The sequence below is a fragment of the Mastacembelus armatus genome, unplaced genomic scaffold (genome assembly GCF_900324485.2).
Source record: "Mastacembelus armatus unplaced genomic scaffold, fMasArm1.2, whole genome shotgun sequence".
NCBI classification, from domain to species: domain Eukaryota; kingdom Metazoa; phylum Chordata; class Actinopteri; order Synbranchiformes; family Mastacembelidae; genus Mastacembelus; species Mastacembelus armatus.
This window is the reverse complement of record NW_022872885.1, coordinates 51,848-78,185: the sequence shown is the minus strand read 5'-3', so window position 1 is coordinate 78,185 and position 26,338 is coordinate 51,848. Positions and strand designations below refer to the sequence as shown.

At 39.8% G+C, this 26,338-nt stretch overlaps 1 protein-coding gene and 1 long non-coding RNA gene across 2 annotated transcripts in view; one reads left to right on the top strand and one right to left on the bottom strand.

Moving 5' to 3' along the window:
* On the top strand, positions 1 to 6,940 carry LOC113140231 (uncharacterized). Its single transcript, XR_003296630.2, has 7 exons — positions 1 to 38; positions 303 to 375; positions 1,944 to 2,162; positions 2,490 to 2,572; positions 3,535 to 3,784; positions 5,674 to 5,784; positions 6,806 to 6,940. It is a non-coding gene; the product is annotated as an uncharacterized LOC113140231 (long non-coding RNA).
* Positions 1,227 to 26,338, bottom strand: part of LOC113140230 (breast cancer anti-estrogen resistance protein 3-like) — a 57,339-nt gene continuing 32,227 nt past the window's right edge. The window contains 13 exon segments of the mRNA XM_026324032.1: positions 1,227 to 1,858; positions 1,937 to 2,140; positions 3,129 to 3,240; positions 3,526 to 3,697; positions 5,663 to 5,778; positions 6,377 to 6,999; positions 7,695 to 7,919; positions 8,676 to 8,810; positions 9,235 to 9,335; positions 9,798 to 10,033; positions 10,287 to 10,403; positions 10,946 to 11,071; positions 12,417 to 12,545. Of these exon segments, the coding sequence (XP_026179817.1) occupies positions 1,680 to 1,858; positions 1,937 to 2,140; positions 3,129 to 3,240; positions 3,526 to 3,697; positions 5,663 to 5,778; positions 6,377 to 6,999; positions 7,695 to 7,919; positions 8,676 to 8,810; positions 9,235 to 9,335; positions 9,798 to 10,033; positions 10,287 to 10,403; positions 10,946 to 11,071; positions 12,417 to 12,545 (2,475 nt within the window). The 3' untranslated portion in view covers positions 1,227 to 1,679.

The following is a 26,338-nucleotide window of genomic DNA, read 5'->3' as shown; positions in this document are numbered from 1 at the left end:
TCTTTTTTAAATCAACATCCAGTAACAGTAAACAGCAGGTATGACGGTGTTGGCAGGATACTAACATGTCAAATCCATGTAAATCTGTGTTTTTTACCCATGTTTTCATCTGTTTGTAATAACCAATGGCAGAGTACTTTCTTTCATATTGTTGTGCACAACTTTTTACTTTGAATGTTGTCAGACACTTTGTGAACAAATGTTTTTTTTTTTTTTTTTCCCCCTTCTTTCAAAATATTGTTGTAATAAAATAAGCAGCAACGAAAAGTGTATTTGTTTCTGTGATGTGTTGTCGGCTGCAGGGAGAAGAAAAGCAATGGAGTAACCTTGAGTTAATGTTCATCTGTGACACTCCTGATTTTATCAGAAGGGATGGTGAGTGACCCCTAGTTTAATAGTATTTTATTATTAATACTTTTTTGCTCGTAAAATATTCAGCAGCATTAGGCAGAATTATCGTTTCCAAGTGTTTTAATTTCTCTTTTTAAATGACTTTTTGCTTAAAGGTTAAAGAATAAAACTTTTAAAAAGGCTCCAGTTTTCAGCCAAGATGTGGACATTGGACATTTTAATTCTGCTGCACATGCGAACATTCAGTATGTTACCGCCACAGGTCATACACTGAGTTTAATAAATCTTACTGCAGTAGTTCACAACAATATAAACATTAAAATTGCTCTTCTTTTTTACAGTCTTCTACAGAAAATATGTACAGTCTATTATTAACATGCTAACACTTAAAATATGTACAGCTTTAATCTTAGAAATGTCGAAATACATTTTTTAATTGATTTGTGATTTTATGCACAAAAAACATTTTTACCTGCTACATTTTCACATGTACAGAAAGTTTGGCTTTTGAAGTTTGCTACAGATTTTCTGCTCCTGTGACCATTAGATCCTGTGTGTGTGTGTGTTGGACTGTGTTTTTTCCTGCTTGTTAAAGTAAGTCACAGGAAACCGAAGCATATCTAGACAACAAACATTTTCTTGACAAGATCTTTGTGCATGAAAGAAATTCACTGGAATGTCATTGTAAAAACAACACGGCAAGTGTCTGCTCAGGGAAGAAGAAAAGTCAGGTCTTAAACTTTCATTGCCATAACAGGACTTTGACATTTGTGGCCTTCGCCTCCTGATTTCAGCAGAACAAGGTGAGTACCACAGATCTGACTAATGGTTTATGTAGAACTGGTTGTACATATGTGTTTTGGTGAATGGGTGGCAGTTTGTCTGTAAGTTGAGGTACCAGACTCGGTAAAATGGTATTTGAGGTCTTTCAGTGCTTTTGAATTGTTGCGCTCTGTCTATAATGTGTTAAAGGTTAAGTTGGTGTTAATCTATGTTGTTTACAGTTTTATTGGACTGTACACATTGTTCTACCCTAAATACTGTAATTTTACTCTGTTGCTGCGTGTGAATCTCTCCTGGTAGAGGTTCCTTGTTTTCTCCGTTCAGTTTTTTTGAGATTCATTTATATCAGAGAGGCTGTCATTTGGAGTCTACAGCTGCAGCTCTGAGTTTGTATGTGAAGATGAATTTTGAATTATCTTGGTGCTAACTCAGCTTGTTCTCTGATCATGTGGATTTTTCTGATTTGTTTTTGTTTTTTTTCCTCCATCGTCACCTCTGGGGTCTGATCCACCTCAGTCCAAAGTTAGGTTGTTGCTTGGTTCATGTCAGATTAAGGTTTGTGTTTTGGGTGTTGGCTCCAGTTTCCGTGACAACGCAGTTAGAATGAGGTTGAATTTGCTGTAGCGATCTGATTGGTTAACTGAAGCGCCACGACTTCCCCACAGCAGCCGCAGGTGAAAGTCCGTCTTAAACACCTCGAGCAGGTCGTTGTCACACTGGAACCCTGAACACAGGAAAAAAAAAACACTGTTTGTGCTGTTCACAGTTTCTGTTTCATTTAGAAAGAATGTGTTGTCTCTACCTTGCAGGATCTTCTGGGCGTTGTTCGTGTAGGTCTGTGTGTTGCGGGCGACGTCACGTGCAGCCCCCAGGTGGCGCAGCATGATGTCACAGCCCTGGTCGCTGGTCTCCCACAGCTCCGGCCCCTCAGGTGTGATTGACGGACGCTCCATCAGAGTGAGGAGAGGCAGCAGGAGGGGGACGCAAACCACCGGAGGACAGGAGGCTGCAAGGGGAGGCAGGTGAAGGTATGTTTAGTTTACTTTTGGTTTTTAGTTTATGTATCCAATCAAATGGCTACAGTTTACTGGTTCTTAGTGTATAACTATATATTTTATTAAGAGCCACACTATATATAATTATCCTATAACCACAGTGTGGTTAGGTTTGATGTGTAAGGTTGGTGGAGTTTCCCTTTAATCCAAGGTCAATCTAAGCAGTGATCTAAACCTGAAATATAGAGGAAAGTAAATCCAGAAATTTAAGGGACCTTCATTTTGTATCAGGAGTTATGCACACTTCATTTTTATTATTATTATTAACCTGATAAATCTAAAATCTTTTCGAATCCTCAGGGAAACGTTTGGCTCTCTAGCTACTACTTGCTCCACCATGTTCAGCAGCTCATCTCTAACTGTGTCAGTCTGCTCCTGACCAGGTACTGTACAGTTTACTGAGCCTTTTTTTTTTTTTTTTTTTTTTTTTCGCAGCAGCTGTAGCGTCATGTGAGCAACGAGAGTGAACCAGCAAATCTGAATATAGCCACTTTTTCAAGCTCTTTTAAAGGTGCAATGTGTAATATGGAGCAGAAATGTAGTATAGTATTCATGCATGTGTTGTCATTAGCTTCTACAGTAGCCCGGAATGGACAAACCAAAATCACAGGGAAATGTGGAGGTGTCAAACACTTGGACTTGGAAAGGCTGGGGTGCTGAGAAGGTTGCATTCTGCAAGCTCACCACTAGATGCTGCTAAATCTCACATTTTACACATTTCATACTTTTGTGTATGTTTGTGCAGGACTCATAGCAAGTTTTTATTCTTAAAAAATACATGAATCTGTAACAGTTCTGCTCAGTCTGACCAGCACATGGATCTAACTCGCAGCCTTGAACAGTTGTTTGAAAATATTTTCCAGTGTTTCCTTTGTTTGCCTGGTCTCCCTGAGAATCACGTGCTTCTTGGATCAGACTGACTGTGCGTGTTGACTGTACCTGTGCCTTCATACAGACTCTTGTAGAAAGGTTTGAGTGTTTTCTCGTAGCTGATGGCGGTCTGTGTGTAGTTCCTCCGTAGAGTCGTCCATGTTTCCTCCAAACGACTAATCTGTAAGTTTGAAACAGACGTCACCAAACATCACTCTGATTATAAGAGCGGGATTTCACATGTAGAAGTGCAGTTAAAGTAAAGTTAAAGAAATTGTGACACATGGTTCCTTAATACCAAAATAATAATGATACTGGTTCAGTTGTCTCATAATTGTAGATTTGCAGCCAAGTTTCATACAATAATGTATTTTTCCTGTAAATATTTGCAGTCTTCTTTCTTGCTTGCTGTTTATTACCCAGGCGATGAATGCGAGTCAGTGTGGTGTCATCTGTGTGTGTTTACCTGCGGCAGGTCCAGAGCTTTCATCAGAGCCGTAAAAGCAAACAGGTCGCCCACCGTGTCCTTCAGCTCCAGCGCCACCAGGATGATACGATTTAACGTAGACGCCCGCTCCTCGACGCTGCCTGTACATCCCAGAATATCCACGGCAACACCGATCGCCATGGTGTGGTGCCTGACAGATGGAGGAGGATTATCAACACCAGCCAACACCAATGTGGCATCCAGGTCTTTTTGCTTCACTCAGTGTCTAATATACCAGGTAGGAGTCCCCATGACCTCGTGTCAATGATCTTATATTGATAATGATCTTATAACTAAAATACGCGTTTGAGGGGAGTTTATTTAACACATGCTTTCCGGCAGCTGCGTGAACTGCGGGGAAGTTTCAGCATTAGTCTTTTGCCATGGGTAAATGTAAATTTAATGACAATTGCTTACAAAACCCTAATTTTGCGCCGTGGTTAAGTCCACTTAGTGGAAACGTGTTCGAGGTCCGGTGCAGGCTGTGCAAAATAATGTAAAACTCGGAACAATGGGTATGAAAGCTTTGGAGACCCACATGCGGTGTGAATAAGACAAAGCGTCTGCGGAAACCTGTCGGTAAACACCTGGCGTTTTATTTTTGTTTTACTCAATAAATCAAACGGTGTGTAAACAGTTTATATCAATAAATGGTGTGTTATGGTAATTGGTTGTATTGTGGGATGTTTTATTTTATTTCACAATTTAAATTGGTCTTAAATTTCATTCAGCGTGGTATTAAAAAGGTCTTAAGTCTTAAATCTAGCTCTTAGAAACCTGCAGATACCCTGATACAACAGACATTTTTATTCCAAAACAGTTAGATTTTAATGAACTGTAACATAAAAATATCTAAAATGTAGTGATTTGACTTTTGTTAGTTTTAAACCAGTTTCATTCATTCATTCATTCATTCATTATCTATAGCTGCTTAATCCTAATTAGGGTGACTGGGATCTGCTGGTGCCATAAACCAGTTTTATTAAAAAACCACCTGTTCCAACCTGCTTGTTCCTCCCTTCACTTCTTTTCCACACTCTCCATTGCTCTGGACTGTTGACCCTAGGTACTTAAAGTCCTCCACCTTCTTGACCTCTACTCCCTGTAACACCCTCCATCCCTGTCCTTGATCACCCTAACCTGCTGCACATCCTTCCTGTCTCTCTGCCTCGCCAACCTGTACAAATCCACCTCTCCCTCCTTAGTGTCCAACCTATCATATAAATCCTCATACGCCCTTTGTTTGGCCTTTGCCACCTCTACCTTCACTTTACGCTGCATCTCCCTGTACTCCTGTCTGTTCTCTTGTCCTCTCAGTGTCCCACTTCTTCTTAGCTAACCTTTTCCTCTTAACACACTCCTGAACTTCCTCATTCCACCACCAAGTCTCCTTATCTGCCTTCCTCTTTCCAGATGACACACCAAGTACCCTCCTACCTGTCTCCCTGATCACTTTAGCTGTAGCTGTCCAGTCATCTGGAAGAACCTCCTGACCTCCCAGAGCCTGTTCCAGCTCCTCCCTGAAAGCCACACAACATCTTCCTTTTTCAACTTCCACCACTTGGTCCTCTGCTCTGCCCTTGTCCTCTTCATCTTCCTCACCACCAGAGTCATCCTATGCTGTCTGGCTACACTCTCTGATCTCTTTCAGGTTGAAACGTCTGCACAAGATGTAATCAACTTGTGTGCTCCTGCCTCCACTCTTATATGTCACCCTATGCTCCTCCCTTTTCTGGGAATGTGTTCACTACAGCCATTTCCATCATTTTTGAGAAGTTTACCACCATCTGTCCTTCTGCAGTCCTGTCCTACATACCAAACTTACCCATCACTTGTATCTCTCAGCATCTAATTCTGTAATTGTCTATAAAACCTGTTCTATATCTTAATTGGGAGTTTTAGCTGTTTAATTCAGCTTTTTATAGACAGTGTTGATGTTACTAAAGATTTAGTCATAATTCATCCTCTATTTTTACTTTTTTTTTAAGTGTGATCAAACATTTGTGCTCTTCTCTGTGTGTGTGTGTGTGTGTGTGTGTGTGTGTGTGTGTGTGTGTGTGTGTGTGTGTGTGTGGTGTGTGTGTGTGTGTGTGTGTGTGTGTGTGTGTGTGTGTACCTTTCCATCAGGTCCAGTCTCAGCTGACAACCATGTGGCAGCGTCACCAGCTCCAGGCCAGAGGACACGCCCATCTGACCTTTAAGCTCTGGCGTCACGCCGAGTATCCTCGCAACCTGAAGGTCAGAAAGGTTTTACAAGTAGGCATTAAAGCAGCCACATTTAGCCTTTTTTATTCGGTTAGTGTTTGTGTGTTTAGGTGCAACAGTTTGGTAGAGCCTTGTTTCTCCTGCGTCATGAGGATCATGTTATTGCAGCTGCAGGACAGAAATCTAATTGTCAGTAGTGCATAGACAGAGGATGTGTGTTTAACAGCACCAGTAAACATGTTTACCTCCATTTTAGTCTGTCTGCTGTCATTTTCTCTGCAACCGTCCAAAACAGAAATTGGCAACAGGCTTTAATGAGGCATCCCATTAAATTGTGGCTCTATCAGTGCTGATTAAATCAGGTTTAGCTAGCTACCTGAAATTCAGATTTTAAAAAAAGTGGTTGAAAATGAGATGCTGTCTGTAGATCAGAGCCCTTCTCAACTGGTAAAAACATGTAGAAATGCTTTATGTTTCAATTGAATTATTCTTTTATTACTTTTCTGTAGTTATTTTTAAATGGAGTTTTTCATTAGCTGTTTAGTGTTTAAAAACACAGTTATGTAATCTGTGTGTCAGGAGAACCATTTAACTTTAGAAATGATGATTAAAATTGCACGTGTACCTGGCAGTCGGCCATCAGCAGGTGTCTGGCTATACTGTGGTGATTGTGTTTGAGCAGCAGCTCCTTCGCTCGCTTCAGCACCACCATCTCCAGAGGTTTGTTTTCTGGCGGCAGAAGTCGAGATCCAAACTCTGCCGGTCTGAACGTCGACTCCGTCTCGATAACTGGCCGATGGAAACCGCTGCTTTCTTTTTCCCTCCACTTGTCTTTTTGCCCGTCCTCCTCCTCCCTCCCTCCATCATCTTCCTCTTCCTCACTGGTGTTTTCTAAGGCTGCGATGGCATGATGGTAGGAGCTTCTGTCCAGTCCTCTGCGTTCTCCTGTGTCCTCCTCTTTCCCCAGTCTCTCCACGTAGCTGCAAAGTGGCAGTTGAAGTTCGAGGCCATTATCTGTGATGCAGTCTGGTAAATTTGTTTCCTCCTTCCCCAGCAGGCTGCTGGGCCTTTGGCGTGCAGGGCTCAGCTGCAGCCATTCTGTCTGTCCTGCTACTGCCTCTGAGTCCAGATACTGATCCAGCTCAGGAGGTGTAACGACAGAACTGGAGGAGCTGTGGGGGTCTGCAGGGAGGAGCTGTTGGGGAAACTTGAGGGGCTTCACTGGTGGAACTGGAGGGACGGTGGTGGCTGTGGAAAAACAACAGTTGAACACTTTTAATTCCCTTTTGTTCAAGCAGGACAGTTTACGTTATAAGATATTACTGTAAATATAACCTCCATATTTAGGGGCCATTCACATGTCATGTCTAAAAAATGTGTGGAAAACTCCAGCTGTGAAAATCCCCTGCACTTGCTCTGCTAGTAGATTAATTTGTGGACAAAAAAATACAGTGTTTAGATGCACTGTCCTTCTAGCACGAAAAACACACAGCTGGATGCTGTTACATAAAGGGTGAAGCTCATAGGTTAGTTCTTGTCACATGACCTGTGGTACACTTGCTATATTCTGAAAAGTTGAGATTTTCATCTTGCTGCTCCATCTGAAATACGTTGAGTGAAAAAGCAACATGTGAATAGCCCCTGAAAATGATTTTAGTCAATATTTAGCAGACTAACTCAAATACCTTAGTATAGTGGAAATAATGACTAGCAGCTACTCTTTGCTACCACAGGTTTAAATTTAGATCTGAAGTTCAGAAAATGCTTTGTGATGTCCATTATATCCTTCTAGCAGCTAACTGGCAACTCCTCACTAGTCATTAGGTTTACCTGTAGTGGATGAAAATGTCATCTGTCACTGTAAAACTATTAGTATTAGTATTTCTGACAAATAATATATTTACAGTTAATATGGCAGGTTTTTATGGAAAGTACAAAATTACCTCCACTGCTCCATGGAGAAGCAGGTGTCTCTACACCTGTGGACTCTGGAGGAGGGGCAGTGAGCCTGTGGGAGGTGGAGGAGGATCCTGTGTTGCTGGAGGAGCTAGAGGGGGGAACCAGGGGCTGAAGGCAGGGAGAGCGAGGCAGTCGAGCCTGTAGCATCTTGCTGGGTTTGGGTGGGGGTTTAGGACACAGCTGACTGTCAGAACCCCTGATGGTCTGATCTGCAGACATAGAGGCAGCAATGACATGACTATCAGAATGTGTTTTTTTTCTCATGTACATGATAGTTTGTAAACCAAATTTCAGCCAACACAGTAACCTTCTCAAATTTAATTTGAAAAGTTTGTGTTGTTGTGTTGGCATGTATTATATTATGTCCTTCCTGTGACAGTGGACGCTACACACCATAATATGTCTTAATTAAATTTATCACCAGAAAGTAAATATTCTGTTCCCATGCAAAACACTGCAGAAACAAATAGAGTGCGCTGAAGTGGGACAGTCAATTCTAAAGCCTCATGTTTCTACTGGCCCTTAGCAACAGTTTTATTTTTAGCCTCATAATCAAAATTATTTGCCTTTTTTGTACTTTAATATATGTCAAACAATCAGAGATGACAGTGGCGATTCTGGAAGCAGATTATTGTATTTTAGCCTCAACTCATTTTGTTACCAAATGTCTGTTTTATGTTTAACCTTTCTGCTTTTTGCACATTTTGAAGTAAATGGATTTACAGCAAAATGCATAAAAAGAACTTAAGAAAAACTGCAGTTTCTAGTTCAGTGTTTTGTATTTGTATAAATGTGTATGGGCGAATGTGTAGCTTCATGTTAAACAAAATTAAAATAAAGCAATTACAATCTAACTAGATGATTTTTCTTTGCCTACACAAAACATTATTTTGTTTTTTGACTGGCCGTCTTATTAAACAGATTTGTGTAACGGAGGAATTTTGAGTTCTTTCACGCCTACTGACCGGTGAGGGGCTCTGCTGATCTCCGTGGGACAGAGGGGCTCAGTGCTGGCTCACTGCCCGTTCGAAACACTGGAGACTTGGGGTTGGGACTGGGGAAGAGAAGGTCAGGAGTCTGCTGGGGCTGTGGTTTAGAGCCTGAAAAACAAAAAAAAGATGTGAGGACAGGACAGAAAATAGAGAAGGGAAGTAAAGGTGGTTACAGAGAGAATAAAGGAAGGGAGGTTGGTTAACCAAAACGAAAAAAAAAAATATCTTTGGATGAATACAAGGACAATCAGATTCTCAGAAGTTGGGTAAGCCTGTCTTTACAGAGATTAGGACATGTAATAAATCTTACATACAAAAAAGTGATTAAGTTCAAACCTTGCCAAATTTCCCAATATGACACACCTGGCCCGCTGCTGTGTAAAGTGTGTGTGATTTACAGAATGCAGAAGTTCCAACAATCATTGGACACAGCCCTCACCAGTTTCTCTGCCAGGTTCTCAGACTTATGATCCAATAAACACATCATTTGTTGATCATTTTAAGGCCTTAACAATCTTTAAACTTTACTTACCAATAGGTAGGAAGCTTTCTGATTGGTGAGCCTTCAGTGGGCGCCGCCTCTCCGGGACCTGATTGAGACTTGCTGGTTGGCTGCCACACCGATCCTTCAACCTGAGTGAAAGGGGACATCAGAAACTTTATTTACACATATGTTACCACTCTTCTTGTTTTTACTCTGCTCTATAAATGTAACTTTTCCCTACTGACTCTTTATTTAGCTATGTACCCCATCTATTATGCTCCATGTACTCCAATACAGTGTGACGTTGCACTGTCCTATTAGTTTCAGCAGAAAAGTCCTAATCCGTTTTGTGATGTTTATACAGCCTACTGCCTGGATGATGACTGTAAACAGCCTGAAGCTATGAGCTAAAAGTTTCAATTTCAGCAGAATTGCATGTTTTCTATAAACACTGAATTACTGAAACATAACTTTAGTTAACAAATAGATGTAGTGCAGTAAAAAGTACAACATAGTGTATGTTAAAGTACCTAAAGTCTTACTGAAGTAGAGTACTTGAGTAGATGTAGTCATTACTTTTCAGCACTGGTTAATCAGTTTGTAGGACCAACCTGAGCTGGCTGCCTCGGCCCATGCCGTTGTCCTGGCTGTGTGTGTTGTCATGCACAGAGTGTGTATTGTCGTGTGCGTGTCCGTTGGTGATGTTGAGGCTGAGACGTTTCTGACTCCGTCTCTCTTGTGCCATAGATCCCGCCTCTCGATGACTGCTGGGTATTCCATACTTTTCTTCCAAACAGCGTAGCGGCAGCCCTCTGTTGATTGGCTGGAAGATAATGGCTCCTACCACCTTAAAATATAAACACGAGGACAGATGAGACAAACTGCAGTAAAATCTAAATGTTTTCTCTATTAAATGTTCTCTTTAGGTGACTGTCCAGTCACAAAGCCACATACTGTTCAGTACCAACAAAGCCTGTGATTGCTTCACATGTTCCAATTGAAAACCCCCCGTTTTATTAACCATTAACAATCAACAGGATCAAAACGCTTTGAGGATGTTTTCCATAAAAACAGAAAACAATCAAAATCACCAGACCCACCTGTGAGACAGGTTTTCTGTTGCCAACATAGTATCGTATAAGTGCAGGGACATTGTCAAACCCTTCCCTTTCCAGCCAGTATTCCACTCTGGAGTAGGCTTCATTCAGCATCACTACCTGAAAGACAGATGACAGTTGTTATTTTCATGTAGCTGGTACTTGAGTTCTACAGTAACTATAATCCCATAAACAATGACCCTGCTATCTCATATTCAGCATCAATAATTGGTCTTCAAATAAGGACTCCATAAAAACCTTATTAAATCTGATGTTTTTGATCTATAATATAAAGCATATAAAGCTTCTACCATCAGTCCAAATCAGAATCAAGCAGTGCCAGTTCACATTATACTGAGGAGAACTGCTCTACTGTAGGTATTCTGGTGGTCCAAACCTGTGATTAAGTGTAAATACTGGAGGAGGTATTACAGGAGCTAGATCTCTGGAATGAGGTAGATGAAGTGCAAGGAAGAGGGAAAAATTATGAGCAACATGTTTATTGTTTTCAGTAATGTATAAGGAAAACCTTTAGCTAGAAACAGCAGCATCAATTATAGCATTTTCATAGAGAAGGTGGTTTCCAACACCATAACTAACACTACATTAATATACACCTTCATTTGTTTGCCACTTTTCTCTGAGTACATACTTATTTTTACCTTCTTGTTGATTTTAAAGTGCTGAGCAGCATTTCGCCATTGGCAGGTCAGAACATAACACCCTGGACTGGACAGTGAATCACGGATCAAGAAGTCTCCATCACGCTGCACCAAGTTTTCTGCAACCTGAAACAATACAAAGGGTTACATAAGAATCACGCACGCACGCACGCACTCACACACACACACACACACACACACACACACACACACACACACACAAATAGACACAGCATTGTTTATAGTCCAAACATTTAACTAAATCTAATAATAGCAGGAAGTTATACTGTTATCGTCTTCACGAGCTCAGTGCCAGCTGGTCTGTAGTGGTGACATAAGAGATGTAGATATTTAAAACCTCAACGTCTTACAGTATTTATAAACAAAGAACATTTTCAGATTGATTTACAAAATGCTTTAGTTTCTCACTTTGTGTCCTAATGAGTTCTCAGCTCTTTAACTAAAATCATTGTCTCATGTCCACATTTATTGTGGAGCTAAGAGGAAAAACTATCCAGTATTTCATTAAAAAAGTCATTATCGGTGACTAGTTAGCAAAACAAATGTAGTTTCAAGAAATATGTTTTTAACTTTCTTCTATGTAATTGAGCTTGTTGACTGATGCATTAGAAAGTCCTGTGCTAAACTTTAATTTTGACATGGTAAATAAGCTCTTAATGCACTTTCAACTTATTCATTATATCAGCCACAAATACTGACAAATAATCTGGAAAATAAACAGAACTGAAGCAAAAACAAACAAAAAAAAAATCATGACAAATTGTTTCTATTATTTACTGATGAATCAATAAAATAAAAGCAAATTAATCAAGAATGAAAATAATCTTTAAAAAGCCATACAGGCAAAAATAAAATCTACAAAGTCCAAGCACAGAACTCATTACTTCATGTCATTAACTCGCAGGAATAAATGACTGATATTAGATTAGTGTTAACTGAGTCAATACCCATCCAGAGACACAATGTTCACAAACATGAGAAGATTTAATAATTTTGTATTTGGACAATAATCTATTTCTTAATCTTTAATCATACTTTTCCTACATTACACACACACAGTCAACCCTTTACACAGTGACAGACTTTCATTAAACGTGCGTTTGTATAGTATATAATGGTAGTTTGGTTTATCCAAAGGAAGCAGCTTATTAAAAATGATTACCTCTCACTGTGCTGGCTTTCACAGGGAACATACAATCGCTCTCTCTCTTTCTCCCACACACATAATACATACACTCCATACAGAAAGAGAGCTTTTTATAAACTGACCTAATGTTACAGCCCCAGCTCTGCTGCTAAGGCCACTATTTAAGCTGTAATCTTTCTGTAAGCACTGTGTGTGCAGGAGGGCAGTCTAATAATAGGAGATCTGGTTCAACAAGTTTTAACCAGGCTTTTAAAGGGAGGGACTCATGACTCAGATTTGTGTGTGTGTGTGTGTGTGTATTACCTGTCTGGGTATCGCTCCGTGGTACCATGCATGGCTTCTTGGGTCCTCACAGTTCATCTTCAGTTCCTCCTCCAGCTCTCGGCGAAGTTTCTCTGATGGACAGTCCAGGATGAACTGATCTCTGGAGAACTACAAAACAAGACACTAAATCAATATTGTGTTCACAGTCAATGGGAAAAACATAAGGAGACAAAGTTCATCCATCCCTCCATAAAACTGATCACAGCTAAATTATGACAGCTGAAATATTTCCAATAACCATGACCCATGAAGTTCAGTAGTAAGAGAAAAAAAAACCTGACATGTAAACCTCAAGACTGACAACGATCACAAGGGCCCCTCATTCCCTAAGCAAACAGTGATGAGGTCAAAGCTCAAAGGCGCACAAGTGACAGGGTCTTGTGACTCCATAAGACGTAATGAAAAATAAAGACACAAACATTGACAGAAAAGGTAAAAGTAAAAAACTGATAAGGTACAGTAGTTTCTGTTAGAAAGATCTGACCAAGCAATTTTTTTTATTAAACATTATCAGGTAATCTTTAACAAAAAAAAAAAAAACTTAAGGGGAATCTCTCTCTCTCTCATGTGTATATGTATATATATATATATATATATATATATATATATATACATACACATATACACATGAATCTCTATGCAGTTAGTTCTTGTGACATCTCAGATTTATGTTTCCACTGTTTGAGCAATCACTGGTGTAGCAGCTCATGTGGAAATTTCAAATCCCAAACTAGACAGCACAGTATACATAAAGACAAAACAACACAACTTACAACATGATATAAAGGCTTCAAAACCTTTTAAGAGCCCATAGTAAAAATAAATAGCTCAACAAACAAAAAGCTTTTGGGCTTAGTAGAACAAAAAGTATGTCAGTTTTCAGTTTGAAAGTTTCCCTGAATTTACAATCAATGGACATTAAAACCAATAGAAAGTTAATAGTTAATAAACCAAGAGGCACAAACAGACTTGATACTAAAACGTGAGGCGAATCCAGAGCGAGCCCAGAAAGTGTGAAAGGTTGAACAGTGAAGGACAAAAAGATTCATCCTTTACCAGGAACAACCTCTCAGGATGCAGAGTCAGCACAATCACCACAATATATACGCGCACACACACTTACATGACAGCTGCTGGGTCTCTGCATCGCTTCCTCTTTCTCCCTTCTTCAAAACACACACTTCATAGCAAACACATTAACACTCTAACACAATTCTTGTCTCTACAGTTCAACACATGTACATGACTTCTCTCATATTTTCTCTTCTGTGATTTTCCTCTTTATCCCTCCCTCTCTGGCTTTCCACCCAGTGCCTCCTAATGTGCCAAGTTACCGTCATGACCCCACCCAACCACCCGAACCTGCCTCCATACACACCTATACCTGACGTATATAATACACACCCACGCACAACGGTGACGCAAACACTTGCCTGCAGCAGCAGTCTTGTGTGAATCTAAAATTCATGCTAAATCAATAGTGAGTATTGCCTTTTCTTCTGTAGTCAGTGTGCAAGAACAATTCCCTGTTCACAAAGAGATAATAAAATAAAATGGTAGATTTTATGTCAAGTTGTATACACAAGTACAAACAAGATGACTAAGACTTATTGTATAAGATTAGCAGGTAGAATTGGTGCCATAATACAATGGATTTCTTTTTCTATTTGACTTTAGATTTCAGGAAAGGTTTTCTTACATTTGTGGCTGCTTTCTTTAAAGTTAGGAACACTGATCTTTCTCCTGTAAGTGACTGGGGACAGGACTACTTTGAAGCTGCTGAAAATAGCTGGCCATAGCCTTTAGAGCCTGCCAGCCCTGTGCAGAAGACTGATCTAAATCCGCATGAATGAAGAGGCTCACAGGCAGATGAAGAGCTTACGGTGAGCTACAAGAGTGACACTAATACACACACACAGCCATGATTACAAAACTGGAAATAAATCTATGAACGTCCCCAAGAAACTGAAACCTTCCTGTTGTCATATCTATCTGTCTCTCCCTCTCTCTGTCTCTGAGGCTTCTGTCTTTGCTCTTCTATCTCTCTCAGTAAAGTCATTAGAATAGACCCCTGTACCCTGAGTCTCCATGTATAACAGGAAATCCAAGTATCCCATTACAGCATCTACTCAGAAAATAATAGAACAAGACCACACTGGACATGCAGCAACGTTGCTTGTTCCTTGTCTGAGACAGAGACTCTGACCAGTGTGGCATCACTTGTGCTGTTCGTGTTAAGGCCGGTAATTGTCATTCAGTCACATTCATTATTTAGTTTCACTTTTTGTTTTTCCTCATTTCTCCGTTTGTCTTGCACCTCTGTTGAAAGCCGTCTGTTGCAGGATGCAACACACTACCTTGGCAGCATGCTGTTCCTGAGACAAGCTGAACTGGATGAACAGAGATCACACAGCAAGAGCTGCTGGCTGCATTAACTGCAGCTTATTTGGCTCGTGTTGGAACTCTGGCAAACAACAGATGCACTGTGTTTTGTTTTTCTATTGTATTATTTATTACAATTGCATCTGTGATATTAGATTCATTACAACAGGCACACCAAAAGAGCTTTTACTTCAGCAGTCCCACTGCCAAGAGAACTGATAAATGGTAGAGTGGGAGTGCTGTAGAAGAGGGATGCATGGCAGTAAAGTGCAAAGGAGCCACTATTATGTACATATGAAGGGGTGAATGGGGGGGGGGTTTACATGTCAGTAACAGGAAAGAGGAAGAGCATAGAAAGAGAAACGTAAGTGAAAGCAGGGGAAGGGAGGAAAAGTTGTGGAAGGACTGAGGTTGAGGATAAATAAGAAGAGATGGAAGTGGTGGATGGGAGTGTGTTTTCTTTTACAAGCTGGCCTTTAATAAGACCCTGCAATATGATGTCATCCTCACAGAGCAGCTGCATTTACACTGTCCCAGCCCGTGTGTTTGTGGACCACGACACAGTATGAACAGTGTGGTGACCCGTTACTGACCTGCCTCTTTTCCACCAACCTTTTCCCTCCTCTCTATTCTCCAGCCTCACTCATTACACAAGTTCATGGCTTCCTGACTGAGCCTTGAAGACAGACGCTTCTATACTCAAGTAAAAGTGAAATATGTGACATGTGATCCACTGACATCGAGCCTTGATGCACACAAACTGCTGAACCAGTTTGTTAATCCAAGAAGACAGTTTCTCTTTGGCTGTCATCTTCCTGTTACACTGACTGACTCATGGATGAACTCATGGGTGAAGGAAAGTGTTAGCTGGAGGTACATGCAGTACATGAATACCTCTATTCAAAATAAAATATTTTACTTTTCATTTCACTTCATGGTAACAATTTAACTTGTTCCATCACTCAGAATTAGAGAGTTATGTATCATCAGCCTACTAAGACTTTCATTTTTAGGAACTGCATGAAAAAATCTGAGTATTTTAAATCAAACACTGAACTTACCAACAGCTGATTTAGTTGAAATCATTCATTTTCTTTTGATTTTGGAGTCTAGTGGTTAAACATATTTGTCAAAGTACCATTTATTGCACTTCAGTGAATGCTGCAGTTCTACAAATTAACTCTAGTTCCACTAAGCAACTGAGCAGCAGAACATAGATTTACTCAAAGTTATAAAACACTAACAGTGCACACACTGTCCACAGCCACCAGCATAAATATACATGCTGAAGGGGAATATGATGGGTTCATGTTTTCAGCACTGCTGGGTATGTTGTTAATTTGCACTGTTTCTCTCTGCTGTTTAAAAGAGCTGACGTGTCATTAAAATCATCTTTTACTTGGCATTAAAAGGTAAAGCAGTTTAAAACAAAGGGCATTGTTTAAAGGGATTTTACCACTGATGAGATTTTCTTTGGATTTTCCTGGATTTTACAACAGAATAGACTCCATTTCTTTTTAACTCTAAAAGGATTTTCTGTTTACAGTGGGGATGATATGATTTCAAAAGCAGGTATGTTTGTTGCTGTGTCCAATCAGAAGCAGTGAACAACTGCATAAGCTGTTTGGGTTTTGAGTTCACTGAAGACAAATAGCCTTTTCTAAATCTAACTCAAATTCCTCCTCTCACACACGTGCACTCATGCACACACTAGTGGATATTATAATCCTCGCCTTGTTCAAATCCTCTGTGAACTATATGATGACATGAAAGCCAAAAGAAAAGCATTAAAGCTAAAATTCTTAGGTGACACCAGAGACCTACAGTCTATCATGAATTTAATCTGCAAATGAGCAGAATGTGATATACAAAACTAGAGTAATAAAAAAGGCTAAAACAATCATTAAAAGCAACTGCTCTATGTCCGTAATGTTAACAGAAAACCACGGTGGTCCAATTAAAATATACTGTTCAGTCAACACAACAAGCAGCTTTAAAACTGCAATTAAAACACTGCCAGGAAATGATTCTGCTGCTCCAACTACAAACATATTTAAGTGTTAACCCACAGTAAATTTTTATAGCATTGTCGCAGTGGTTCATGCATTATCACATTATTTTTATGCTCTTACAGTTTCAACTCTTCATAGTGACTAATCTCCATCTGTGATGTCACTGCAGGTATTTTAAAAATTGTTTACAGGCAGTGCTGCACCAGGATGATGTATCATTGCACTTAAGGTGCAGGGTTGCATCATTGTAGGGTTAGAACAGGGTGTACTGCTTGGTGAAAACTCACACTGGCACTGCTTGTTTTATTTATTTAGTTAAGCTGCATAAACAGGCATGGGTTTAACTGACCAGGAGTACAGATCCTGTAAAAATGACTTCAACTTTTTAATGTTAATTGGCTCTGACAGTTTCTAGTTCATCTATCTTCTGCATCATCAAAGTTAACATTTAAATTCCACAGAGAAAATTAAAAGTCTTGGAATGATTGAGATGCTTTGCATCTGTGCTACTTTCAAATTCAATGTTCATTTGGCTGACTGTCAAATAACATAACGCTGTTTCCATAGGTTTTCTGGGATCCAGATCTTCAAACACACCTTTTGCACCATTACAACTCATAGACAAACATCAGATTGTTTTGACAAGAGCCATTATCACTCTCCTCCTCATTATCATTAGAATAAGCGTTTGGTCTGATGTTTATCTGCCATTTCCTCTTCTCATTATATTTCACTTTATGCCTCTGCCTCTTCTTCTACTGTGTGGTTCTCACTGCACTTTATGCATCCATCCAACTCACATATTAACTCAAGGTTAAAGAAGTTAAAAAGTTAAGATAATTCACAACATGCAACAGTGCAGTTACTTTGGAAAATACATCCAGTAGAAAGGTAAAGAAAAGCTTTTGGGTACTGCAAGTGTAGTTTCCCTATGACTAGACCAGAGGGAGGACAACCAGCTTCTGTCTGGAACCTGATTGGTTGGACAGTCTCAGAGCTGAGTAAGGTTGATGAAAGCTAATAGCTGTGGAGCTTTAGATTTCTGCATCTCTAGATCTTGAGTTGACCATCACAGAGTCCCCACCTTTCCTGTTTACACACAATTAAGTAGATGCCTCTTCCTGTGTTTAGACATCTGACTGGTCAGAAGGGGGATCATCATCAGTGCTATCTCTGAGAGACTGCTGTGAAATGGGTACAGATGTGTGTGGTTGTGTGTGTCTACAGTAAATCGAATATTTGTTTTATATTTGAGACCAGAGACAGCTGAACTGTCTTTAAAAGGTCAATTTAAATTTTTTAAACTCTAATCATTTGAAAAGCAGTTGGGCAATGTCATTTCTTTTATCGTATACTGATATGACAGACGTTCTGGTACCAAACTAAACTCTGAGCAAGATTGAAGTGTCTGTTTACTTTTGGCCATGTAGTGTGTGTATCTGAATCATATCTCTAAAGCTGTAGCTTTAGGTTTAAACAAAGATGAAGTCTGGAGAAAAAACACTGTAAAGGATTTGCTCCCCTAAAGCTGCAGCGATGCTCTTTGGACAAGGTTGCAGGCCTTTTAACTTATAGTGCTTGATGTGTTAAAAGCTAAAACCACTCACAGCCTTCAGCACAGTGATTTACATTGTACACGGTGTGAAAGCATATATATCAAAAGTTTGATAGATAGACAAACAGCTTTTCCACTGTTACTGTACAGTTGAATTTAGTGAGGTAGGTTCTACACTGGGAGTAAATATAATCTATATCTATCCACAGTTTCTATGCTGCTGAGCTATGGATAAAAAAGACCAGATGGTAAGTATGTGGACTGTTTAATGGTTTATGTTCTCCAGTGATCGATGCTTCAGCATATTCAATTTGAAATAAAAATAGATACTACATTAAGAATTAAGTCTGAGTAGGTTAAGAACAATGCATAAATGTGTGAGATATACTGCTCTTTGAATATAAACACGCAGTCTGGGCTGTATGAGATAATTTGCTGAGTTTTCACTGTTCCTTCTGTTATTAGCTCTGTACTACACTATAGAGTGTTAAATGGATAAACTGCATTTCTTATGATGAGAACACAAGTGAAAGTAACATTTTAAAAACTACAGACAAGAGACTGGTTTTCTTTGGTAAATGGCGACTGCCCAGAGAAAACAGATGGAGGAGAGAATAAAGAGAGGAACAGAATGAAACCCCAGGCTTTTTGGAATCTCAAGTAAAGACATGGGATGATATGGACAGAGATAGAGGGAAAAGAGAAAATCAAGATAGAAAAGAAACACAGAGGGAATGCATGGCTAGACTGAGAAAGCTGATGACAGCAAATGCAGAGAAAGAGATGAGGAGGGTAGGAATGTTATGTCTGCGATATTCTGCATGATAACAGATGCACACGTATAGTTCAAGTCTAATCAAATTCAATCATACAGTAAATTGAGTGAGCATTCACAATTTTCTCTGACGCGGAGATGGTTTTGACAACACACAGACATACCTCTGTGCCAGGCACGGTATGACCTTTGAGGAAACATGAGGATTTTTTAAGAAAATAGTGAGAGGATTATTCCAATATACAAATATATATAAAGTACTTTATGCCTCAGGTTTACTCTGAAGATCTTAGTTTAGATTAGTAGGTCTGAATTAGGAAGATGGACTTTTTATTTCATAAACATCTCAAAACACAAGAATGTTACCCATGAACTGCTAACAAACACTAATTGCACTGCTTGTTTGAGGGACAAGAACCATCCATCCATTATCTATGCCTGCTTATTCCTATTTAGAGTCACAGGGATCTGCTGGAGCCTATCCCAGCTCTGTTTGGGTGAAAGGCAGGGGTACACCCTGGACAGGTCACCAGTCCATCACAGGGCCACATAGAGACACACAACCTCACACACTCACACTCACTCCTATGGGCAATTTAGAGTCACCAATCAACCTGACATACATGTTTTTGGACTGTGGGAGGAAACCGGAGTACCTGGAGAAAACCCACACAAGCACAGGGAGAACATTCAATTCAATTCAATTTTATTTGTATAGCGCCAAATCACAATACAAATCATCTCAAGGCACTTTACAAAAACTAAAACTAAAAACCCAACAATTCCCTTATGAACAAGCACTTGGTGACAGTGGAGAGGAAAAACTCCCTTTAACGGAAGAAAAAACCTCCAGCAGAACCGGGCTCAGTTTGGGCGGCCATCTGCCTCGACCGGACAACACACATGCAAACTCCACACAGAAAGGCCCCTGGGAGGCAACAGTGCTAATCACTAATCCACCATGCTGCCTGGACAAGGATTAACAGCAGGTATATTATGGGGGTCAATGAAGTGCAGAAGTTTGGTAAATAACGGTCCCAGTCAGTGATATTCTCCAGTTGCTTGCTAATTTATTTAGCATTTGTACATAGGTTTGCATTGTAACGACTGATGGATTTTTTTAGGAACACTGTTCTCAACTAGAAAAGAAGTTACACTGAAACATAATGAAAAGTAAATTCTATGCAAACTATCCTGTGGATGAAATCTGATCAAATCTGATCTTCTCACAGATCCCATCACCAATAACGTGTTTTCCTTTATCCAGGCACAGGCAGATGTTAACAGAAACACACAGCCAGAGGACTAACCATCTGCTTGGCTGATTGCAGAGGGACAAACCACAGCACCTCAGCCTGCTGCACCGGTGCTCACTCCATCCAATCAACCTAATGGAATTCATACATTTCACTGACGTCATAAAGAAGACAAACTATCACAGTTTAGTAATTTATCATCCTCATGAGGGCTATCAGCCTGTCCCGGTACCTCTCCTTCTATAACCATCTCTGTGTCCCCCTTTGCCATCACACACTGTCAACCAGCACTAGTTATGGATGAAGCCAGCTATATATGTCACTCACACGCACAGTCAGACAGTCACACAGTTGGTCATTTATGAGAGTGTCTGGTCTGAGTAATAAAAGCCCAGTGTTCAAGTCACAGAGAGAGGCAATGAGGAGGACTATTCAGTGTGATTAGACTCTGGTCAAGCTGGAAGTGTTACCCTGCACTTTTCAGACAGTTTTCTGAGAAATATAGTCATGGCTTTTTAATAATGCATTTTTCTAATGTCTTCTTGTGCACTGCCCAGCTTCCTGTGGTCTCTTTTAAATAACATGAATAGATGTTAGACATCCTAAAAGTGGTGTGATTAATATGCTAAAACCAAATTAACTACTTCTTTAAGCTGATCCACATAAACACATAAAGGTTACAGCACTTTGGACACTTAGGACAGCATACAACATTAAAGCTGCAGAATATAATCATTTGCAAACCACTTGCACATGCGCATTTAAAAAGTAAAAACCTATACAAGTAAACGTAGAAACACTGACACACAACATAGGTACAGGAATCAACACTTCCACCATACTCACCTTTGCCGTGATGACTGAGTTCTTGTGGTAGAAGCAACACAGAGCTGCTGTCAGGGTCTTGAGGTTGCATCGCTCCGACATTCTTGCTAACTTTTCTTAAGTGCCAGGACTAATGGGGAAACCAACTGCTGCCTCCAGCCAACCTACTTCAGCTGTAAATACCAGCTCGAGTCACCCTGACTACAGAACCAAAGCGTAAATTGAATGATTGAATGACCAAGTGACAAGTCCATTACTGATTCAGGTTCACCTTTAAGAAAAGCTTCCATCACAGACGTTCAAACACTACAGCATAGTCCAATTTATATAAATAAACTGGAATAAGTCAGATTCTTCTAGCAAACAGGTCAGTCAACCTAAGGTCCCATCATCTCCATCATGACAAGTACTGCATCACTGTCATCTCCCTCCTCCAGTCTCCTGCTAAGTGAACCCTCCACTGCTCACCCAGCTCCAGTGATTTTCTCACATTTTTTTTCTCTTTACTCCACCCTGCAAGCCTCATATATGGGTGACAGAGAGACCCATGTGATGTAGTTTGAGCCAATCAAGTGCAGACTAACTGGGAGTGGCCCAAAGGCAAAGTCTCTACATGAAAACACATGGCTTTATGGATAAATAGATATATACAAATGATGGGCACATAGATAAAAGTATTCTCCATCATTTAGTTGCTTGTTTCATCTGCCAAGAGAAAGTAAGACTCTAGTCATATTTTAGAAGCTGAGTGTAAAAACCAAATTGTACTAAAGATAAATCAGTTTGCAAAATAGTGGGTAAATGATTTTGTTCTCATTTTATTCTTGGCTTTGGACAGCTCTTCCAAACAAACCATTTCTTCTGTTTTTTACAAACTAAAAACAGAAAACACATCTCTTCCTGTCCTGCAAAGTACATTTTCAAGGAAATAGCTACCAGACCCTGACAACAACTAAGTAAAAACTTTTACTGGCAAGTGGCTCCACAGTAGGTTCACTTCTGTTGTGAGCTAAAAAGAATCCACAATAGAGCTGAGTGTCTAGACAAGAGGAAAGAGTGAACTAAATGTGTCTGTGTGTGTCCTGCACAGTGACGCTGATAAATAGCCGGCCATTTGTGTTACTTAATGACTGCTGAGCAATTACCCCAGCACACAAATTAAGTGGCATAGCTTTCCCACCAATACACACAGACACACAGACACAGGCGCACGATGGCATGTAAAAAAGCATATTGCAGCGTGCATGTCAAGACACAGAAAAGGACTAAAACAAGCATTGGTTTGCAGTACTGGCACAATACAACACATAGATCAACAAATACACAGTAAGCGTGACACCCCAGCAGCAGTTAAAGGAACATTCTACTGCAGGAAACAGAGCCACAAATTACAATGTGAACTCTCTTAGGATCCTCGAAGGAAATGCATGTAGAACATTCCCCGGGGCACCACACAGCAACACACACACACTACTGCCAACCACAGTAGCCCCAAATCACCAGCTAGGCTAAAGTCCACCTTAAAATACACACTGCCGTCGCTCTGGGAATGCTTTGGAAAAACAAGGGACAGAAATCTGAATGCTGAGGTTCTATGTCATCTATTTCTATCTGTTTGTTGTTCCTGTCAAATGGAGTGAGGAGAACAGAGTAGTTTCAGTAACTTCAGCTGGTAAGGTGACAAAATGGGGGTGAAATATTGTAATTTTTGCTAATAAGAGACGGTGAAGTTGTATTATGTAGTTGTATTATTGATATACATATTTTTTTTTTTTAAATGTGGGGGTGAGACCAAAGAAATGATTCGAAGTTTAAGTCCAACTCTTTCACAAATGCAGTAATGCTCAAAACTACAGATATGCAACAACTAGCATTTTCTTGTTAGATCCTCGCTGTCTGGCAAATGCTCATGTGTTTGAAGTAAGAGTGTGTAACGGCTTTCAGCTGCAGATTTGTAGTCTCTAAATCTGCACCAAAATTAGTTTTTTTTTCTCTGGTTTGACAACGCTCATTGAGCCACAGCTGCTTTGACAGAGTTAGCAGTACTAATCTTAAACTGGCTTTACATGGAAAATCAGTAGAGATGTAAACTTACATATTAGCTAGGTACGCTATGATGATCAGGAACACCTGGAATTATTCCTCCCTATTTCACAGTATTTGATTTTACATCAAATTGCATCTATAACACTATCCATAAACACTATAACTATACAGTCTTCATACCATGCTTTGAAACTCTATTTAATAATGTTACAACATACTGAAATACATACTGTACAATGACAGGGCTTTCCATACATCATCTCATTTGCTAACACTGGATGATGCTTTGGGTGACAGGATGGCACTTTGTTTAGTCAATAAATGGGATGATATCAAGCCTCATGATCTCATCCCTGTCTTTCTGCATCAGTTGGGCAGCATTCATCACGCTCCAATAGCTGAGAATTAACGTCAGTGACACTGGTGTCACCAGATGTTCCCAACATGAAAATCATTGAATTTTACAGTAATGACTTGATTTAAAGTTAGGGTGAAGTGAGGTTTAGGTTTAGGTTTAGATTAGCATAGTCTTGTGAGTCACAGATGTTTGTGTTTATGATAGGTCATCGATCAGTAATGGACTGTGATCTTAGACTGTCTCATTGATTGGTGCAACGTGATCCCTACACTGTATGCACCCTCATAACGTCAATAAAAATGCGTACAGCCAGTGGGTACAATACATTTCATGTGACTGAAAAAAGTAAGCTGACTGAAGTAGTGGAGAGGTATGGTTACAATTCTTACTAATTTTCATCATTTAGTACAGACTAAATTGAGCATTACAAAGCACACAGCTCAGCTGTGGTTTCAGGTTCTGCTGCCGAAGCTTTTTTTATACTGTGTTCACATGAAAAGACGAGCGATAATAAGAACTGAATTCAATTTAACCTTGTGTATAGATAATGACTCATGAGATATGTGTGAAACATAGTGTACACTGTGAGTCATAATCTCTAAAGTCTGACCCAGATTAAATATTGATGATTAGATAAAGTCTTTTCTAAAAGGAGTAATTGATCCAATAATGAAAAACAACTCATTTAGGAACAGGACTTAGATTCTTGAAAAAGGGTCAGAAGCCGTTCAGTACTTCTACTGAACTCAGGATATAAAACATTGAATAGGATTTTAAGGACACTTTTCTTGTTCCTGTCTTTTTGTTACTCTGTCTGTGTGTATTATGTATGATTATAATAAATCTGACTAAATCTTTTCAGAACTTTCAGTCACACTAAAAAAAGTAGAGTTGAGCAGAGCAGAGGGGGTTTCCCCAGAGTCTAACAAAGGGGGGTATCACTGTTCACCTCCTGTAACTATCTGCTGGGCCGCTGGCAAGCTGCCTTTATGCTTATAGGATAACAAACTGACTCACTGACTGGCTGTCCACCCTATTGACGGACAGACTGACACCCACATGCTGGTTGGCAGAGCTGAACAGTTGGCTGGCAGGGTGACCAGATGGTTGGCTGTTTGAACTCATGGCAGCTTGCTGACAGACTGGTGTGATGATCACACTGCTAACTGGGTGACAGACTGCTGGTTCCTTTTCAGTTCTAGGATCTGATGGTTTTTATATTGTAGTACATTAATCTGACCACTGGAGTGTACCAGAGTGCACCTTCTAAGATTTTAAGACACTGTTTATGGTTGTAGACAAATCAAGGTAAGACTTAACTGAATAAAACACCTGTATTAACTAACTTTAAATAATTGCTGTTCTTTATATTACTAAACACCCAGCTATTATACTATTGTTTTCCACTTTGAAAACTGAAGGCTACTGCAACCCGAGACCACACACAGACATATTTATACATATACATACACAGAGCGTTATTGTGTATGAAAGCTCTCATGAGGGTGTAGAGCAACCTGATGTTCTCAGCTCAAAGACAGAGTGGGACTGAAAGAGAAAGAGCAGAAAAGGGAGATTCTTTAATAGAAAGCTGTTGAAAGAAGATCTGTTTTCTGAACCACAGAGAATCAAAAGAATAGTCTCTTTCTGTCTTTGGCAGCCGACTAGTCAAACAAGGAAAATATGATGCACTATACTGCCACCTGCTGGAAAACAAGGTGTTGTGTTCATTGTAATATATGCTATTCAATCAACGGATACCATATTAATATCACCCAGTAACAGAGCTGCAACAATCAATTTCTCCATACTTGCTCACACAATAACCAACTTTATTCTCACCTTCAGTAATGCAGAAATCTCTAATATGGTTTTCTTGATTATGTCTAGTCAACATAGTATACATCTGTCTTGACGGCAAACATCTCTGGAAATGACATGACATTGGAAAGACAGTCCATAACGAGAAAAACTGGCCTGCAGTCAAAGATGAGAGGAGAATCTTAATTCAACTGCTCTCTACAGACACTTCCATCCTACACATCCTACACACTTGTACTGTACCACAGTCGACCTGGCTGCCCTAGACAATGCAAGGTTAACTGCACTGATAACATTAATGCACTTTTGACCTTTCAGCACAGGATATAACACACAGCACTCTCACAGTCTCTGCATGTACGTGTGTGTTTTCATCCACAGTGGAAATGCAAACACACCTGGAGTACCAGAGCTGACAGCTACAATTACACACATATTTTATACTCGGCTACAGCAGCTCCATGTGCAGCCAGCACACACACTGTTGACACTTGCTTACAACCCTAATTTGACCAAAGAAATACACACAAACACTGTTTATGTGTATGTTCATGCAGGTCTGAATGTGTGTGTGTGTGCATTGCCCTTGTGAGAAGGAATGAGTTTGCTTTTCACACTGAGGTGTCAGCATCCAAACATCAGAACTAATAGATGAGGAAAAAAGGGATGGGTGGAGAGAGACAGATAGATAGTTAGGAGATGGAGAAGAGAAAAGATCAGTTTAAGACAGAAAACTGGAAAAAAAAAAACGAGAAGTCACGTCTAATTAACTAGTAGTCTGTTTTACAGTGAAATTTAGTTAATGTAAATGTGAATACCATTAAATAAGCTAATAATGTGATATTTAAAAAGGTGCTGATAAATTCAATTT